The sequence below is a fragment of the Lepidochelys olivacea genome, assembly GCF_965140295.1.
Source record: "Lepidochelys olivacea isolate rLepOli2 genome assembly, chromosome: 19".
In the NCBI taxonomy this organism is placed as follows: Eukaryota; Metazoa; Chordata; order Testudines; family Cheloniidae; genus Lepidochelys; species Lepidochelys olivacea.
In genome coordinates, this window is record NC_140429.1 from 8,215,992 (window position 1) to 8,236,181 (window position 20,190).

The 20,190-nt window shown below is 40.7% G+C and overlaps 2 protein-coding genes across 2 annotated transcripts in view; both read right to left on the reverse strand.

Moving 5' to 3' along the window:
- Positions 1-1,041: 1,041 nt before the first annotated feature.
- LOC311533065 (fatty acid-binding protein, liver-like) lies at positions 1,042-5,582 on the reverse strand. The gene is made up of 4 exons (XM_084652159.1): positions 5,447-5,582; positions 3,894-4,066; positions 2,271-2,360; positions 1,042-1,161 (listed from the first exon to the last, which is right to left on the reverse strand). The coding sequence occupies exons 1-4, from the start codon at positions 5,511-5,513 to the stop codon at positions 1,111-1,113; spliced, it is 381 nt and encodes a 126-aa protein (XP_084508285.1). The 5' UTR covers positions 5,514-5,582; the 3' UTR covers positions 1,042-1,110.
- Positions 5,583-9,829: 4,247 nt separating this feature from the next.
- Positions 9,830-20,190, reverse strand: part of MYOM3 (myomesin 3) — a gene marked incomplete at its 5' end in the record, with an annotated part of 59,650 nt that continues 49,289 nt past the window's right edge. Inside the window, 7 exons of the mRNA XM_084652153.1 lie at positions 9,830-12,054; positions 14,379-14,434; positions 14,535-14,557; positions 16,442-16,478; positions 17,132-17,295; positions 18,184-18,289; positions 19,290-19,328. Coding sequence (XP_084508279.1) covers positions 11,791-12,054; positions 14,379-14,434; positions 14,535-14,557; positions 16,442-16,478; positions 17,132-17,295; positions 18,184-18,289; positions 19,290-19,328 — 689 coding nt within the window. The 3' untranslated portion in view covers positions 9,830-11,790. The remainder of the gene's footprint in view (positions 12,055-14,378; positions 14,435-14,534; positions 14,558-16,441; positions 16,479-17,131; positions 17,296-18,183; positions 18,290-19,289; positions 19,329-20,190) is intronic.

The following is a 20,190-nucleotide window of genomic DNA, read 5'->3' on the forward strand; positions in this document are numbered from 1 at the left end:
GGTGATGTTTGTTGAAGGTCAGATTCTTTTCCCAGTTGAGTCACTTGACAAAACTCCTGTTGACTTCAGTGGGTGAAGAATAGAATCCACAAAACTGGTGACCTGATAAGTGGCATGACTGCCATAGTAGGGTATATATTATGGAGCAGATTCAGTGATTCTGAACCAGAGATCTGTTGGGATGACACCTCATGACCGTGGGACAATTAAATGACAATGTCAAATGTGGGATAACAGCAGATTTTGTGTGGGATGGAGGATAATGTGTTAAAAGGGGAATGCACTTTGTAGTGAGGGACAGTTAGGAGGTATACGTGCAGGGACATTATTCTCATATGCTTCAGTCCTGTATAATTCATACCTCATCCCAGAAAGAGTACAGATACCTATCAAATCTGAAAGCAAATATTCCAGCTATACTCACTAAGACTGTTACAAACTGAGATGCTTAATCATTTTCGATCTTGAAAATTTAATTAATAGGCATTGAGTTTAATTGCTTTTGGTGCCTCAGCTTCATTTTCTTTGTGTATAATTACCTGCTGAACGTGTACAATACTTTTTATAGCTTTTTTAAATATTTCTATTTATATTACTATTGTGATGACAGAAAGATCAGCAGTAACACTTGCTGGGTAGGAATTAGATATCTGATTTTTGGTAGGTTTCCCAGACTTATTGGGCAGATAGAAAGAGAGAAGGTGTTGGGGTTCACTAAAATTATCGCCTTCCTTAATAAGGATAAGAGGCAAAGACACATTCCTAATAGCTTTCATCCTGTCCCTGTAATCCTTATGGCAAATTACCATTTCACTAGCTGTCCAATCCTGTACTTACACAGGCAAAACTCTTGTTGAAGTTAATCGGAGGTTTGCCTGGATGGGAAGTAGGCCACCAGAAGTTAGAGTATGGGATGTGTCTCTATACTCAGGGAAAATGAATTCTTATATTAGTGTAAATCAAGTGTGAGCATGGAAAGAAAGCAGAGATCCTATTTCTTTATTTTCCATTGCATTTTTTCAAAATAACAAATTTCACAACTGATGGCAAATGCACTTTATTCTGGAATGTAAAAATGTCCAAAATAAAATGCATCTTTCTTCTTATTGTTTATTCCTTCTTGCTTCTTCTGATGAGTGTTGCTGAACCAACAGTCATAGTCTGTAAAAGACACAAATATGTTACTTGTTTTCCATTTATACTGTAGGGGGACCTGTATGTAGCTAACAGCTTTGAAGTTGCTGTAGTATATTTGTAATTCCATCTCATATCATCTGAAAATACAGTTACAACAACTGCATATGGACATGCTGATTACATTCATACTGAAACAATGGTGTTCTTCTTAGGGAACCAGTTCTGAACACTGAAAATCTAAATAGTCAAATGTTATCTTCAAGTGTACTGTTGGAGTAATCTCAGTCACAAGTATGTTCCCTATACTAGAAACCCACTGCCCCAGATAAGTACTTTTGATCTGGTTCTTTGCAGATTTATTGTAAAGAAAGTAGGCTGGGATTTTCAAAGTCATCTAAGGAAACTCAGCATTTAAAATCCCTAGGCAGTTCTGAAAACCTTAGCTGTAATTCTTATAACAATGATCACACCAACTGGAATACATATTAAAAGCCTGGCAAGTGGAAGTTCAACTCCCTGGGAGAAGGGTTCTGTGCCAGTAGGAAACCGTTCAGGACACATTATAAATTCCTAGGATTTGTAAATAAAACAGGTGAAAATGTAAATTAGCATGGCTTGATTCAGTTTTCGTTCTCTGCTCAAGAGCATCCCAGCTGTACAACCCTGTGAAAAATCTTGCAAAGAGCCTGCCCACATGATGGTCAAAAGCTAACAACGCTAAACCTGAGTGCCTAAAATGGAATGATAACGGAAATGAATTTGGCTCAGTGTATCCTGGGAAGTGATGAATAGCAACTTTCAGTGATAGAAATGTATAGAGTGAAACTATAACAGACAGCCACAGGCATTGTCCATGTGTAGAGGAGATTCAATTGAGTCAATAAGTAACAATGCATCACCCTGGCTGTACTAAATGGTAACTAATGTTGTTTCTTGCTGCTTGCAATCACCCTTGGATTATAAAGTTACATATTCTTTCATTAATAAAGTGATATAATCCATGCTCACAGTAGTAATTCCTGTGCTCAACACTGGGACTTTTTAAAGTGATGGTATCATTTTATAAACTGACAGGCATAGAAAATGTTTCCCCATTATTTTTCCTATTGCACCTTTATTTACCAATCACTTACCTCCACCATTTCATTTCCTTTAATTTCCTGTTCATGGGAGAATGTTTCTGTTTTGCACACAAGCTTCCCACCTATCATGTTAACCGTGCACTGTGAACACAGATTTTTAAAACGTAAGTATTTATAGTAGCCCAGCAAGTACATTTCTGGTAGGCAATTTAGGCCAAAAGGTAGAAACTGGGAAATTCAGTTAGAATGGTAGTTAGTTACACAGATAAGAAAGAATGGAATTGTAGATACTGATATTTCATTAATCTCATGCTAACTTCAGATTGACAGGACTAATGAGCATCTTGTTTAGCATTCAATGAAAACTTCTCTTAACTGTTGAAACAATACCAATGCATGTATAAATGCTACTTCTTGGTGTGCAGATAATTTTCAGGAAATACAGATATATTAGAAAGACTTTATAGTTATTGGTATTGTGTGTAAAGCGAACTGGCAGTTGAAATATGCAAAATGGGAGTAAAATTTGTCCTACGTAATGTAAGACTATACAACGGGTTTTGCCACATTGGATCAAACTGTTGGTCCATCTAGGATGTTATCCTTCTTCTGGCAGTGGTGGCTGGGGATCTCAAACTTTTTTGTTTTTTAATAGTGTGGACCACATCTTAACAAAAAGATTTTCTCATAAACTACCCTCATTTCTATCCATAAACATATGACCCAACTCCCCTGCCACAACTGGTAGCTATAGCAATACCCTACATGAAAAAATTGTAGTAAGAACACATTTAATGTGTTTTATCTTTTTAATGTGCTTTATGTCAGCTAGAAACTACATGGAGAGCTAGAACCATGGGAACAGTCAGCTCTACTCAGACCACCAGGGGTGCTCCACACACCACTATTTGGGAATCACTGTTTCAGGAGAAAGTGGAAAACTCCATAATACATTTGTAGCCAATTATTCATGTACATGGGGAATAAAATTCCTCCCTGACCCCTGGGTTGATCAACTTATGCACTGAAGCAGCAGATTTGACTACTTTAAGAAATGTTACCTTTTACCTGAGCATTTTAATGAGCTGTTGTGTGACAAGAGCTGAATTAGTACAAAGCATTCAGTTTTTCCTAGAGGTTAATGGGGGTTTCTTCAAACTGTGCTTTGCAGCAACCATTTTTCCAACTGAAAGGGTCTGGAAGCAGCTCCTTCTGAAGCTAGAGGAGTTTGCTCTAGAGTGGTGTAAGGTGATTGCTCCTCCACAGTTGCTTAATGTGTTGCCACCACAACTTTCTTGGGACCTGCTAACATGGCAGTTTGTGACACAAACTTAGATTCCCTGTGTCGCTAACCACAAAGCCAGCTAGACAAACAGTCTTTCTGGCTCCTTCACTTACCATGTAACCTGCATGCTCTCTTTAGAGCTTTTAAGTTTTACTTAATTTCTTACTCATCAGAAGCAATTGAAGTTTCCTAATGGGAATAGTACAAAGAAATGCCACTTGCAAAATGATACTGAAGTACTAGTAAAAAGAAAAGGAGTACTTGTGGCACCTTAGAGACTAACCAATTTATTTGAGCATAAGCTTTTTGCGAATACAGACTAACACGGCTGCTACTCTGAAACCTGAAGTACTAGTGAGGGAGCAGTTATTGTTCTTGAAATATATTACCTTTAGTTTTTTGCCATCCATAGTAGTGATATCAGCCTCTTTCCCCAGAGTAAATGAATTTGTTACAGACTGCTTAGGTGTTTTTGATGTCACAACAAAGTTGTTTCCATTTTGTTGTATTTCAATAACAGGCTTAATGTCTTTGGCAACTTTGATGAGGTCATCTGCCAATGCTGCAGAAAGAGGAAAAATGGAATTTTAACTTCTCTGTTATGCAGAGGGAAGTATGGGGTTTGTTTGTTATGCAAATAAAATACTTTGATTCAATGAAGTGACAAGGTTGACACAAATCAACAACAGAAAAGGATGTCAAAGTTAGATTACCCTGTTCTCTATGGACATACAATTTCATCAGTGGGATACTTGGTTTTAGATTCATTTTCTTTTCTTATAATCTTGGAGTTTCCCTGCCAGTTCTTTATGAGGTATGCTGTTTTTCTTAAGATTTTGAGGATCTTCCCTATATATAGTCATATTTACAAGCACTTTGAAGTGTTTTTGCCCTAATATTACATTAGTACAATAAATTAATTTCTCTTTTTAAATTTTGTGTGCATACTTAACACTGGTGAAAGGCTGACCACCTTTTCTATGTTCTTTTCCATTCTATATAGTTTTTTTCTTATATCACTGTAATGTCTGAGCACCTTTAGTACTGCACTAAATGACATGAGTAGCATTGCATAAGGTTCATTTTCTCTCTCATCCTCCCCCAGGACAGACTGAAGTCCTCTGCATAGCCACAGGGCAAAACAGTGCAAGTATCCCCAGCTTTCTCATCAATAAGCTTCAAAGCTGACCTGAAAGGATCGCCTTTGGAGCTGAGGGTGTAGTTCAGGCAACATGCTCTTTGAGAAGGGATTTTCACTGAGCAAGGCATTCCGCTCTGTTTAATTTGATTGTTTTGCTGCAACTAACAATGCAAACTATGGTGGTGTTTTTTAGTAACCTAGACACCTCTGACAACTAGCTAGAGACCATCAAACTCATTTCACATAGGCTAACAAACAGCCATAAGGTAATCAGTGATTACTGTCAGAGGCTCTATGTGAACTGGTAACAGAGCTGAGAGGCTCTATATCCCATTACCAATTCCCTCCTAGTTAACCTTATAAACTGAAACAGGTCAACTGATATGCTTCTACTGAATACCTTTCCTTTCATAAGAAGACCAGTCTTGTGGTTAAGGCTGAGTAGATCTGGGTTTTATCCCTGGCTTTTCCACAGATTTCTGTGTGACTTGTGGGCAAGTGTCTTCACTTCACTTTATATCTAAAATGGGGCTAGTAACACTTACCTAACTCATGGAAGTAGGGTGGCCAGATGTCCCAATATAGGGACAGTCCCGATTTTTAGGTCTTTTTCTTATATAGGCTTCTATTTCCCCCCACCCCGTCCCGATTTTTCACACTTGCTGTCTGATCACCCTACATGGAAGGTGGTTTGTGAAAAACACTTTAGATATTCCCTGATGGAAGGTTCCTTAAATGCAAAATGTTGTTATATTTCACAAATCCAGCAAGTTACAGAAAAAAAAATAACAAGACACTTACCAAGAGCTTTCAGAAACTCTTCATAGTTCTCTTGAGCATAGACCCGCCAGGTTCCATTGAATGCCATTATGGATGGTGCAGTACAGTATGGCAGTGATGCCAGAAAGAGAATGGAGCAGCCGTCTACTGAATTAAATGCTATTTATACAGAAAGAAAATGTGGCCTCTCATATGACATAATCTGCTAATTATTAACAATATAGTATCAATTATTAATCATCTGTTTATTCTTAATAGAAATAACCTCTAGTTCATTGTGGTCTGTGGCTGTCTCTTTACCCTGACTGTCTCTTTCCTAGCAAGTTTATTGCTTCCAGAATAGATTAAACTAAAGTACAAAATGCAGAATAAGAGTAGCCACATGGGGAGCTAATGTGGAATAGCTATTCCAGGCTATTTCCCTGTTTTAGGCAAGCCCTTGTCTTATTGAAAGCCTATGGTACTTAGGCTCCTAAAGCATAAGGGTTTGTGTACTCATAACATTTGTATCACTTTAAATATAATGGTATAGTTAAAGCAATACAACCTCTCCAGTGTGGATGCACCAATATAAATTTGCTTATACTGGTATAGCTTATTCCGTAAAGGAAGGGGAAAAAGCTATATTGATGTAAGGCACCTTTGTACAGATATAACTGTGTCCACACTAGGGATTATACTGGTATAACTATATAAATAAAAAGAATCACACCGAAAACTGACACAGTTATACTGGTACATAAACTGTGTAGACCAGGCCTAAGTCATTAGTTAAAATGATACTTAGGCTCATAAGTCACTGAAGCACTTTTGAAAATTTTACCCATATTCTAAATAAATAAATACAAGTGTTCAGTTATATAAAACTTTAGAGAAGTAGTCACTGGATGTGAAATTATATTTCTTATATATTGTAATAAATCCATGGCATGTGAAGAACTTCATGACTCACTATGCTGCATGTGGGTACTTGGAACTTCACAGAGACAGTGAAGATAGAACACAGATCAGTCTTTTCCAAAAGAACTGGCCCCTACGACGTGAGGAAAAAAAGAATCTCCCTTAGCCATTATCAGTACAGGGCCTACGACCCACAGCTGATCAGTTGTGATTCCATCTAGTAGACATCAGTGGGGCACATATGCACTAATCAGTTTCTTACAATATTTAAATGTATTTCATAGAATCATAGAATATCAGGGTTGGAAGGGACCCCAGAAGGTCATCTAGTCCAACCCCCTGCTTGAAGCAGGACCAATTCCCAGTTAAATCATCCCAGCCAGGGCTTTGTCAAGCCTGACCTTAAAAACCTCTAAGGAAGGAGATTCTACCACCTCCCTAGGTAACGCATTCCAGTGTTTCACCACCCTCTTAGTGAAAAAGTTTTTCCTAATATCCAATCTAAACCTCCCCCACTGCAACTTGAGACCATTACTCCTCGTTCTGTCATCTGCTACCATTGAGAACAGTCTAGAGCCATCCTCTTTGGAATCCCCTTTCAGGTAGTTGAAAGCAGCTATCAAATCCCCCCTCATTCTTCTCTTCTGCAGGCTAAACAATCCCAGCTCCCTCAGCCTCTCCTCATAAGTCATGTGTTCTAGACCCCTAATCATTTTTGTTGCCCTTCGCTGGACTCTCTCCAATTTATCCACATCCTTCTTGTAGTGTGGGGCCCAAAACTGGACACAGTACTCCAGATGAGGCCTCACCAATGTCGAATAGAGGGGAACGATCACGTCCCTCGATCTGCTCGCTATGCCCCTACTTATACATCCCAAAATGCCATTGGCCTTCTTGGCAACAAGGGCACACTGCTGACTCATATCCAGCTTCTCGTCCACTGTCACCCCTAGGTCCTTTTCCGCAGAACTGCTGCCTAGCCATTCGGTCCCTAGTCTGTAGCGGTGCATTGGATTCTTCCATCCTAAGTGCAGGACCCTGCACTTATCCTTATTGAACCTCATCAGATTTCTTTTGGCCCAATCCTCCAATTTGTCTAGGTCCTTCTGTATCCTATCCCTCCCCTCCAGCGTATCTACCACTCCTCCCAGTTTAGTATCATCCGCAAATTTGCTGAGAGTGCAATCCACACCATCCTCCAGATCATTTATGAAGATATTGAACAAAACCGGCCCCAGGACCGACCCTTGGGGCACTCCATTATTTAATGATGGTCCCAGACATACAGATTTAAGGGGGAAACGAAACATGGAACTGTTGCCTGGGGATTGAAGTGGAAAATAAATGGAAGTACTTAATTCTTGATTGTTACTCTCCACATTCATAACCTCAGAATTCCTCACTCACAGTGTAATACTCATCCCTCCCTGATCAAGCCTGCCTGCTGGCTTTGGAAGGCATTAGGTAAAACTGTATGTGGTTTGCAATACAGTTGCTTAATTCAAATAGTGTTTGTGCCCTAGAGGTGACTGACCTGTCTAAATCAACATTTCTAGTACTGTATTAAGACTAGGCAGTAGTTTTTAAGTTGAGTGCGAAAATAATGATGAATTTTTCTTATGAATTTACTTTACACTGTTGTCCAGTTGTAATTTTTAGAGACAAGCCCAAATTGGGATCAGAGATCCAAATACACCCCAAACTTTGGGACAGTTCAGGTCTATCTCTAATTCATCACAGTTTTAATCAGTAAGTATGTCACAGGATTAAGAGTTAGGAGATCTGAGTTCTAGTGCTGGATACTAAACCTCCACTTGATTTTAAGAGCACACTGCCCTAAACTATATTGTCTTTAATCATTTGAATGTTTTAAAATTAATTTTAGAGATCCAATTTCTGATTTTAAAAGATTAATATATGTTTGTTAATAAGGAATTTTAAAACATATTTGTAAAGGATTTGCTTTAGCTGAGCAAACCATTGATCCAACAGTGTGTTATCCTGTCCCCAGCTATAGCCAATACTTGATGCTTCACAGGAAGGGGGAATATACAAACTGCACCTTGCCAACAATGCAATGCTGCTCATCAGGCAGCTCATCTGTTTGCAACTGGAAGTTTCAATTTCTGGGAGGAGTTCATGCACAAACACCAGGCTCTGACTTTGGAAAAGTTCACTGACTCATGGATTTTGTTAAACTTTTCATAGTGACCTGTCCTCATTGTCCTCCAATGGCCAGACCTTGCGAAGCTAAACATTAAACTAAAGTGCACAACAGTGGTAAGCATCTGTTGCACTCAAAATCAGGCTTTATAAAGGGATTTCTCTGTGTGTGTGTGTGTGTGTACACGTATTAGGGACAGAATTCACATATACATCAATCATAGCAAGGCTATGGGGTTACAGTGCAGCATCTCTGCAGCTGCTACTCTTGCTAGAGACTGGAACAGAGGCTGCTGCCATTCTGTACCTCCTCCATGTAGGCTTTTATTTTGCAGACAGGGACTGCTATTTTAAAGCCATATAAAATAATGTAACCAAAACTAATAAACATCAGAAACTAAGAGATTAATTTAAAATTACTCCTGCGAGCCCAATCCTGCAATCAGATCTGTGCGGGTGCAAAGGTCCGCCTGTGCAAATCTCGTTGCAAAATCAAAGCCTGATAACAGGCCGGCTTAAATCAACTATTTACTAGAATAACTACTATTAACTAGAATAACTGGGTAAAACTGAACACTGATAGTTATAGAATGTAATCAAGGACGATGGATTATTAAATTGATAAAATTCATCAGCAACATTCAGTTTGTATGTCTTTATTGTAAGAAGTATGACTTTAGAAAGTCCTTTTTCATTAGATGTACTTATTTTTCATCTTCTTTGTGTCTTAGAGATACAAAGGGATACTAGTCCAGATGCTCTTAATAATCTGAATATGTAACTGCAGTTTGTGAGCCAGTGGATTCCATGTAATCTGAACAAGAACAGATATTTAGGACTGTATTTTGTGCACCTGATTTTTTTCAGCACCTGCTCTATGTAATAATAATAATAATAATAATTAATAATAAAAGGAAGCACAAATAAAAGCCCTTCCAACACAGCTTCTTCCTGTCTCTGCTGACCTTAGCTGAAATTAGACCCTGAACCCACACCAACTCCAGCCCAAATTCTGAATGTCAAGAACCATGCGTAATCCTCCAAATACTATGTCATGTTATCATTATTAATCATGTTTGTTATAGAAGTGCCTACGGACCAACCAAGATCACAGGCCCATTGTACCTGGCACTGCACAAACACCTTTGTAGAAGATGTGTTCTGTTTAAACTAATGTAATTAGTCATATAGGGAAGTTACCTCCAATTCAGAAAAGTTTGTATTTCTTGCTCTCTCCCTTGCACGCACAAATCTGTTTCTAAACAATCTTTTCCATGGACACTTTTAGGTATGACTCACTCCTGTATTGTTATCAAGTTTTACATTTTTTATTTACACACCTTTTAAACACTGCATAGAATACAGGATCAACTACAGTATGACAGGCAAACACTGTTCTTGATCAATAGTAACAGATAAAACAGTGGCATGGAAACCCTCTTCTGAAAGTGTGGGTAGTTTAGAACCAGTAGCTGTCAAACATTTTAAAAATGAACTTTTCTATTTGTACCTTGATCTTTATTTAAAACAGCATTATATGTCATGTTACAAGGGTTATTTCATTCCTCTGGATTTCTATTGTCATCCTCTACAAAAATCATCTGTGTTCTCAGATAAAAGCCAGCTGTGCTACTGATTCTTTGGAGTGTTACGTCAAAAAGCCCATCATGCTTGTGACACAGCATTTTTCAGTTAATTTTTATGGGAGCTGAATTCTAAAAACTGAAGAAGGAAGTGAGTTCTGTACAATTGAGGATTCCTCTTCTGCACAGAAACTAAGCTTTAGTTTGGGGACTGGTGTGTCTGAGAATGTTCAGAATAATTTAGCAGTTGCCTAGACATGTCACTTCATGTGATTTGAGAGGTAATTTGTTATTACACATCCTCTAATCTCATTCATATGAAGAGGCAATTACACCATGTGGGATAGGGAGCTTTATTGTATCTCATAAATATCTAGGAATATGCTAAATAATAAAGGAATATGCTAAAACACATGAGCTAATATTGTTATGTAATCCACTGTCATTTATCTAGGTGAAAAGGGAAAAAAAAATTTCCCATGATTTTTTTTCAACCTTCAGCCTTTTGAATAAAGAACCAAATTCAGCCTCATCACTCACACCTGGGCTTTAAAATACTGGGCTGGAATAAAAAAAACTTCCCTACCTTTCTGGTGCAGGAAAGTGTAAATTGTACTCTGTGCCAGCTAGCTCATACAGCATGTTCACTTCAAAGGAAGGAGTTGGGGTAGCTTTATGTTAAGGCTGGGATGAGTTCCCCTCTGTGTGACTGCCCGTGGAAACTGTTGAGCGATTGCACTGAATAGCCCATTTCTCTGTTGTCCTGACCATGCCCCCTCTCCAAAAAGCGCTGCCCAGTTAAGCACTAGTGAAGAGGAAATAGCGATGAGTTTCCACACCATAAGCTCTCCTCTGGAAATATTCCTGCCACTGGAACTCTGTCTCTGAGTTTATACTACTCTAATCTGGGCTGAATCTGGCCCAGTCACTGATCAAAACAGTTATCATCACTTAAACGTGTTCAGATATAGCATCATTTGACAGTTTACAATACGTTAGAGTGAAATAACAGCTGTGTACTTTAAATGTGTTTAAATTCGCACTATGTCGTAGTACACACAGTAATCGCACACATGCTCCTCTGCAAAGCCACAGAGGCTCAAAACCACTGCCTTACTTTCCTCCCACATGGCTTAGACTTGTAAACATGAGTGCATAAGACCCTGTTTCAGCGAGGTATTTAGGAACATGCCTAACTTTCAGCACACCAGTGGTCCCGCTGACATCTAGTTATGCATGTGCTTGAGTACTGTGCTGAATTGGGCCCAAGCAGGGTTACGTTTTAACAACAACGCACACATCAACATTTTCCTGCTATAGGATAGTCAATAACACACAAGGGCTTAATACAAAACGATAAGTTCTTGTATACATGAACCCCCACAGTGTCCGATACATAGTGCTGTTAGCTGAAAAGTGGTACACTTTATGAAGCAGTTGTCTAATTCTGTCGGGTTAGAGTGGGATTTTGAAGGTTTTCTCCAGTTTTCTATAGATGCTTTTAAGAGGGGTACATTGTGATTTCTTATACTGTAAATCACTGTGAAAACCTTTATTTTATACATAGATAATAAAAAGAGAGAGAGTCTGAATTTTAAGGCCAGGATTTTCAAAGGAAACCAAGTGTCTAAATCCCCTTGACATTCAATGGGAGTTTGGTGCCTAATGCCTTTAGGTCTCTTTGGAAATCCCAACCTGCGTTTCTGAGTGTGTTGGAAATCATTTTTCCCGTAGCTCGATCGGTTCTTCTCCATGCTTGTACACACTGATAGTAACCTGCCCTGTTTCAGAGCCATATTTGTTCTTGACATAGATGCTGTATTTTCCTGTGTCGTCACTGCAGACTTTCTCAATGGTAACTGTGACAACTATCCCCTTCACGTCCATTTTGTAACGATCTTTAAAAACTACTACCTTCTCGTTCTTGAACCAAGTAATTTCTGGGTAAGGGTCACCAGATATGCAGCATGTCAAACACAGGGTCTGTTTTAAAAATATAGTAAATACAGCGTTACAGTGACAATTCACAGCCAGTGGCTTAAAGTATAATTGGGCAAAGAAAAAGATAAAAATGGATCTCCAAAAACCACAAGTTTCACTGATCCAAGAACTCATAAGTTCTTATCAGCTCAGACACTCTGGCCTCAGGCAAGCTACTTATCCACTTTTCTGTGTCAGTTTCCTCATGAGTAAAATGGGGATCATACTGCTTATTCATCTCCCCCAGAGAGGGACTTGAGAGGATTAACTGATTAACATTTGTTAAAGTTCTTTGAAGATGGAAAGCACCATATAAATGCTATGGATTATTATTGTTCACAGTATTGTTTTAGCTGTGTTGATCCCAAGAGATGAGATTCTCTCTCATGTATTATCATTCTTATTAATTATTTGTATTACCTAGGAGACCTAGTCATTGACCAGAACCCCATTGTGGTACAAATACAGAACAAAAAGATGGTCCCTGCCCCCAAACAGCTTTAGGTATAAGACAAGAGACAACAGCTGGATACAGATGGGAAGTAAAGAGGAAACCATGAGATGATATGGTCAGCATGAGAGGCAGTGGTCTGAGAATACAAGTCTATGGGCCTGATTCTGATCCCAGCAATTTTTGTACCTAAAACAGATATTGTACTTCTCCTATTTAGTGCCTAGGACAGCATGATCTTACAATACCATTTTGCTTGCCAGGAAATGGAAGACTACATTTTTTAAGTGCACAAATATTTAGCCATATAGAAAATTGAATCCATGCAGCTGAAATCATTGCTACTCTGTTTGGGGCCATTAGCAATAGAAGTATGTTTAACGGTTTTCAAAATGTTAAGGATCATTAATGTGACCATAAAATTCAAGGCTGTTTTAGTTTCTAGGCTATGAAGGAGTTATTAATTATGATACAAGACAGGAGTCCCTCAATAGTAGGATCTAGTTGAGTTGAGAAGTATATCAGAGGTGGCAGAACTAGGTTCTTGAGGGGGTGAGCAAGATTTATATTATTAGTGAACAAATCTACCAAAGCAAAACCTAAATACTTCATATGAGCTTGTTAAAATTACAAATTATCATGGCTACTCAGGCTGTTAAGCTGGGCAGGTTTATCTTTTTTTGGATAGGTGTAGGGGTCTTACACACCAGAATAATGTGAATGGAGAGAATGGCTGCTCTACATTTTTATTTATTTAGTGCATGCCCATGGTGTGTCTGACATGGTACAAACACACCAACTGCAACCTGTCTACAGCTCCTGCAGGGGTGTAGGTTTCCCTGCAGGGAGGCATCTTTGTTTAGAAGTCACAGCATCACAATGAGATAGAATTACCTTCTCCAGCCTGCAGCTTTAAACAAAGGGCAGTTATGGTTAAAATTTAATTACTCTTCCTTGCATGTTCCGTGGGCACAGCTGTGGTTACATGAAGTGCAGGTTGCTTATATTAATCGCTTTCAAAACCTGGATTATACGTGTCTAAACAGAAGTTAGGCATTTTAAGTGACCTCAGAAGCCGCTAGGATTTTTGATGGGACTGGCCAGTCAGTGAGATTTAGACATGGGATTCTTTCTTCTGCCACTTTCCCCAGGTAAATCAGGAATACTTCCATTGAAGTCAATGGGCCTGATTCTCATTTGTGCTAAGGCCCCTTTACACCACTCTGGCAGTGTAAAGGGACCTTAAAGTGGGCATAAATTACATTTACAGTCATTTTAAAGCCTCTTTACTCAGCCACAGTGCTCTTAGAGTAAAGGAGAATCCAGCCCAATAGATTATAAGACTAGTGTGACAGAAGAATCAGGACCCATATTTAAAGTTGTTAGCCTAAAGCAGGGATTGGGAAGGGAGACTAGGGGCATGTGAAACACCTACCATATACTATTGTCAGCACCTGAAAACCAGGGTCTAATGTCTAAGGAGGGCAGTTGAGTAAGGAGAGAGATGTTCATGTAACTTTTCCTATGGTTAGCATTAAAACTATCCTTGCACTTCACAAGTTCAGAAAAATGGAACCTTGAAGCCTAGCTAGATTTGTGGATTTCAAAGGGAACCCCCGCCCTACCCCCCAAAATTTTCTCCTATAGAGAAGGTGTGTGTGTCTGGAAGGACCACCCACCATCATATTGCTCAGTGTTGTTAGCAATGGGTATCACACCAGGCCTCTGACAACTGCAATAGCTCAGGAAAGCACAGGGACTGCAGCGGTGGCCATCCACTATATGGGGACACAAGGTAGGGGAAAGCTCCTTGTGTTCCTCCTGCCAGCCATCTGTGCAACCTGGCCATGATAGGTATACAGTTCCTCAGTAGTACCTTATCCTCCATGATGGTGGCAACATCTGGCAGACCTTGAACAACTCTGGCACGATCTGGGAAGGAACAAATGTGACTGTTCAACTTTACATACCAGTATGGCCCTTTGATCTGTATGACAGAACCAAGGAGAATGTGCAACGTTCCTTTACTTACTCTTTTCTGCTATCAGCGCTTCCCTGAAAGTAAGAAAAAGATAATTGAAGATAAATGTAGTATTTTTTATTTATTAAATATGTACTCTGAATGTTTTTAATAGGAACCTGTTCCCTAATTTCTATAGAGAACTTCACTTCCAAAGTGAAAGCAAAGATGTTCAGTAAGGTGAGATATTAGAACAGGGAAAATGTCTGAAATTTTCAGGGATTCTCTAGGTTTCCTCTGGGGTGGGGGGGATGAGGAAGGGTTTTTTGGCCTGTTTCTGGAACTAGAGAGACATGTTGAAAACAAATTTTTTAATTCTTGATAATGGATAATGCAGCTCCTCTAATGTTTGCTTAAGGCTTGATCTCACAAGTGCTCCACCCAAGAAGGATCAGAGGTCCTTTCTGATTCGCTGGTCACTATAAGAAAAGGCTGATGTCGGAGTTTCAGCTTCATGTCTAGGAAAACTTCTTCTTCTTTAAAAGTGAATTTAGTTTTGAAAACTGTCCCAGAGTGACAGTCTCGAAAGCGGAAGCCCTCTGTGTATCTACAGAAGAGGTACCGCACAGGGACCAGGAAATGCAGGCTTCCTCACGGGATCCCATCATCATGCCTCAAACCTGATCTGGAAGGGTCACTCCTACATGCGAGAGGGAACTCCATTTCCAGGCCTCTCAGACTTAGGAGTGGCCATGATCCTGCAGTGACTTTTCTGCTGACCCAACATTTTTTCCCATGGTTCATACTGCCAATCCCTGTGGAGCCATCCCTGCTGTAGCTGCTGGCCCCTATGCCTCTCCTGCACCAGTGCCATACTCAGCCCCCACCTTCCAGCTTGGCCTGCCCAGGTGTAGTGTTGCTCCCCATCCCCTCAGAGGGGACAGGGCCTGCTGGAAGCGGATGAGGTTGGGCAGGCCCCTTGAGGGAGCCCTGGTGCAGGAGCTGGCCCCACGGCAATGTTGTGGAGAAGCAGCACTGGGTGACCCACCGCCTACTTAGGTTTGGCCTTGTGGCCCCTCTGTTGTGATGGAGGGGCTGTGGGGGCCAAACCTGAGTGGGCAGTGGACAGCCAGTGCGGCTCCTCCTCGCCATTGTCAATGATATGTACTGTGCGTAGTGGGCGTATGGCTGTGGGCACCACTAGTGTACTGTGCCTTTTGCTACAGGGGCCCCAGTCCATCAGCGTCTAGACTGCATCCACCAACTCACGTCATCAGGTCCACTGCACAGCTGTCAAAAGGTAGTGAGAGTTGGTGGATAGCAAGCAGAGCAACCTCTAAACTAGAGTTCTAGTGGAAGAAGATACTGTAGTATAACCAACACCCTAAGCCATTCATCCCTCTATGGGATCCATTTCCTAGATGTTGCAAACAGGCCCTGATTCTGAAATTGGATCCATGCTGGCAGATTCTTGCCCCAAACAGGGCCTTAGTGATATCAATGGGCCTCTGCATGGGCAATGGGGCTCTGTGTGTGTGGATCTGCTTTACAGCAGTGAGGGCAAACAGGGTCCTAAAATGCTATTTTCTATTTTGTTGAACATCTCACACATTGACTTACGTTGGTTAAAGTGAAGAAGGATATTATCTAAATGCATATGGACCTTCTCTCCCTTGGCACTAATTCATTTTAATTTGCCTTGTCTTCCAAAGCTATGGCTTGCTTATACCTTGCCCAGACATTCTCCTCCCTGCAAATATGAGGTTTGAATAATTTCCTGCATTTAGCAATTTTCACATTACCAAGGCTCTTTGTAAAAGAGAAATCTGCCAGGACTGGATCTCCGTGGGATGTGCAGCGTGGAGGTTAATCCAAGCTGCAGAGTCTCATTTATTAACAAAAATAAACCAGGCAGTTTAGCTTTAAATGTAAACATTTAGTTCAGCTTCAAATGTGAAAGTATTTGAGAAGAAACTCACTTTAGCCGTAGGTGTTCAGCCATTACTTCTTCGAAAGCTGCAAGGAATAGAAGAGATTTTAAGAAGAAAGTGCAGTTTGTGGTTTGTTATTTAATAGATTTAACCTAACGTGTGTGATAATAGGGACATGTAGAGACACACATAGAACAGTATTTATAGCTGTCTCAAGGAAACATGTGATCTATTTATGTGCTGCTAAAAGATCAAGGCCCTGATGCTCCCTTCCCATAGAGAAGCCCCAGGGAAGGGGAAAATAATCTGAACAACTCTGAGAGGTCCCAGTGGCAGAGTGAGAGTCACTTTCTCTCCTCCAAGAGAGGGGCAGGGATGCTTCCTGCAAACCCCAAGGGTCTGTGGGGAAAGCAAATCAATTTTGGGTCATCTCTCAGGATAGCCCTACTCTCTGGAAGCTTCCTCTCCCATGGCAGTAATGATCCCTAAGGGGGGTTGGAGTCTTCCTGCCATTAGCTACTCTGCCCATGCTGCACATGACCCTCCTCTGTGCACTTCCCTCCACTCCCCCTCCTCACAGCATACCATCCCCTTGGCACTTCACAGAGTTCCCCCTCTTCTGTGCGCCCCATCTCAGCATGAGGGAGATGAGCCTGAAGGCCCAAGTGAGGAGGAAATCTCAGAAAGTAACAGGTGTTTAGCTCTTCCCTCAGACAGAAATTTTCTGCTCCAGTTCACCTTTCCCAGACAAGTCAGTTGACAGTCTGTGAGAATCTTTCCCGTCGAATATTTCCAGGGTATATTTTCCCTTATCCGAATCCGTGGGGTTCAGTATGTGTAGCCAGATCTGGTCCATTGTACTTCCGCTTTTCAGCCTCTCACCACTTTCTAGTCGCTTCTCCCTAAGGAAACAAATTATATCATTTTAACAACATTGAAGTAAAATTGCACAAGTTTTGAGATTAAACTGACTTTTTAGGATCTATTGCTTAGAACAAGAGACTGGGAGCTAGGACTCTGGGGTTCTATTCCTGATGGCCATAGACTCACTGTGGGCAAGTCTCTTAGGGCTGGATTTTGAAGGGTATTTGGGCACCTAAACATGCAGAAAGGCACCTAGTGGGATTTTCAAAAGCCCAAACCTCAATACCGTTGAAAATTTGGCCCTTTCACATCTAAATTTTGCCTATCTGGAAAATGGGTCTATTCTGTAAGGGTGTTGTGAGGCCAAATTAACTAATGTTGGGAAAGAACTTTGATATGCTCAAATAAAAGGGTGTATAAATGCGAAGCAGGAGTAGCATTTAGTTATTCAGAGTGGGATGAGGCGGTCATTCAGAGAAGTATAAAGCTGCACAGACAAAGTACTTTAAAAAAATACATCCTCCCATGTCTGTAGCTAACCTGTCATTTGATAGTATCATTATCACACCAGTGAAATCGTCACCCAGGAGTACTTGTGCAGCAGAAAATAAATAGAACATGATTGGTAACTGACGAGTTCCCACACACGATTCAATGTAAAGAGACAGTTGAATTTAAAACCCCTTATCCCCCCAATCCTGCAATCCTCATTCCGACGAATCCCCCACTGTCTTCAAGGAGTGCAGGTTCGCGCACAATGATCCCGATCCTCAAAGGTATTTAGGCCCCTAACTCCCATTGATTTGAGTGGATGTTAGGAGCCTACAATACTTTGAGGATCTCAGCCAATGTGCTTTAATTTCCATGACAGATAATACAGACTGTCCATATGTTATGAGCCTTGCTAGCATATCTGAAGTACATACTTGTGATACCAGGTTGTTTTCATGTAGTCCATGTAGTACTTCACTTCACTGTAGATTCGAATGCCTTCTGCAGTTGGCTGGACTTTCAGAGGTTTAGCAGAAAGGGCTAAGAAGAGAATTCAAAGACTGGAATTTCACTGGGTGACCAGCCAGTCTATATACTGGCAATTTTTTTTTTTTAAAAAGAACCTAATGTTTCACCCTGTTTGGAGAACACGGGCAGCTGAAAGCGACATGGCGTTCCAGCATATGAAGGCGCTACGGCTTCCACCCAGCAGAAATGTGCATACTTCCTCCAGAGGCTTGGATCCTAAGTAGAGGAGGTCCCATAGACACATTAGGGCCTTCTCTCAACCTCACCTTTCATTGTTCTAATACTGGGGCAGCCACCAATGATGTGGGTAGAGTAACATTTTTACCACCACATCATCTAGGCCTGCTCTGTGCAGGGTTTAATGATGCTTTCTGAACGGGATTTGCTCGGGTCTATACTGCACCAGGCCAGCTGAACCCATTGTCAGCAATGGGCACATTCCCTACTATAGACAAGGCCAGAGAGACTTAGGTCTCAGCTCACTTTGATGTTAGAATGTGACAACTGCAGGTGTCTGGGCAGAAATAACAGATCATAGCAAGAGTTAAAGAGATAACATTTCCTGCCCTTCTGGGAGGATCAGGTGAAAAACAGGAGTAGAACTCCTCTCTCACCTGCTGCAGCAGCCCTGCCTTCAGCTCACTGCTCTTCCCCTTCCTCTCATTTCCAGCTGTTTACTGACTGTTGTCCCCACACTTCAATTCCCCAAATTCCCCCAAACCCACAACAGAGTCTAAATGCCTCCTGTTCCCCATTCATTTTACTTCCCCATTTGCTGCCTTTACAACACAGAGGAGTTTTACTTCAGAGGGAAAGGAGTGGCCTCTTGATCGAACAAAGGACAACTCCTAAGTCCCAATCCTAGCCCTGAGACCAGCTCTTTCTCCCACCATGGGCAAATCACTTTGCCTCCCTCTGCCTCAGTTTCCCCATCTGTACAGTAGGGATAATAGTTACATACCTCTGCTAAGTATTATTTTTACAGTTTGAAGCAGATGAGAAACAGACTTACCACTAACCCTGCAGAGCTCTTTGAGAATGTCTTCAAACCCTGCACACACAGAAAGAAGCTTCAATCAGCCATAAATACGTTCACTAGCAATGTGCATCTGATTCACCAACAGCCTCTTCAGATCATAAAACCTACTGTATATGGTATTTATTTTGTTGTGTTTTCCTATTGGTAAACTTCACTGGCTATAAAGTTTTTGCCATTGACTCATTTATTTCTACATGTTGGACATATCTTACTTTATTCAGATGTTGTCAGCTTCCTTAACATTCAGCATACACAGTGATGTATCTAGCATGGGATACAAATTTACCTATCAGGATTAAATGATAGATGCCAGATGACATGGCAGAGTTTAAAGCCTGGGGAAAAAAGTCTCCTAATTCCTGCTGAGTTTAAATGCTCGGAATACCTTTGAGTTTCACTCCTTCTGTTCCCTGCTGCTCGAGAGGTTTTATAGCATGGTCACGATTTGAAAAATGACTGTGTGGAATGACATTGGGAGGATTGTCAATATTTACTGTTAGGATATAGATATTCAGGCCTGTCTGTAAAGGCCTATACTCTAAGAATTTAGGTGTATTCTTATCACTTGGCTAATTATAGAGGTATAAAAGAAAGAATCAAAATCACTATCTGCTGGTGTAAGGGCCTTCTCTTACTGTGATAGTCTGAGGCCCTGTTCTTAGGCTAAGGCCTTTGGCTAAGCAGCAGAGGCAGCCATAAGCTGGGAAGCGAACAGTCACATCCTCACATTCCAAACTAGTCACACTGAAATAAGGTGCTATTGGGCTGTTAGGCATTATCAGGACAGGATTGTATTCCTATCACCTCCAGAGAAAGGGAAGTGCCTAGAAAATGTAAAAGGAAACTTAGTTTGATAGCATCCTGTCTGGCAAGA

Bases quoted from the DNA above. Each gene is read 5' to 3' on its own strand.
- LOC311533065 (XM_084652159.1), bottom strand. From the start codon at position 5,513: ATGGCATTCAATGGAACCTGGCGGGTCTATGCTCAAGAGAACTATGAA. The intron at 4,067-5,446 runs GTAAGTGTCTTG...CTCTTTCTGCAG, and splicing joins AGAGTTTCTGAAAGCTCTTG to CATTGGCAGATGACCTCATC. The intron at 1,162-2,270 runs GTAAGTGATTGG...TGTCTTTTACAG, and splicing joins AAGGAAATGAAATGGTGGAG to ACTATGACTGTTGGTTCAGC.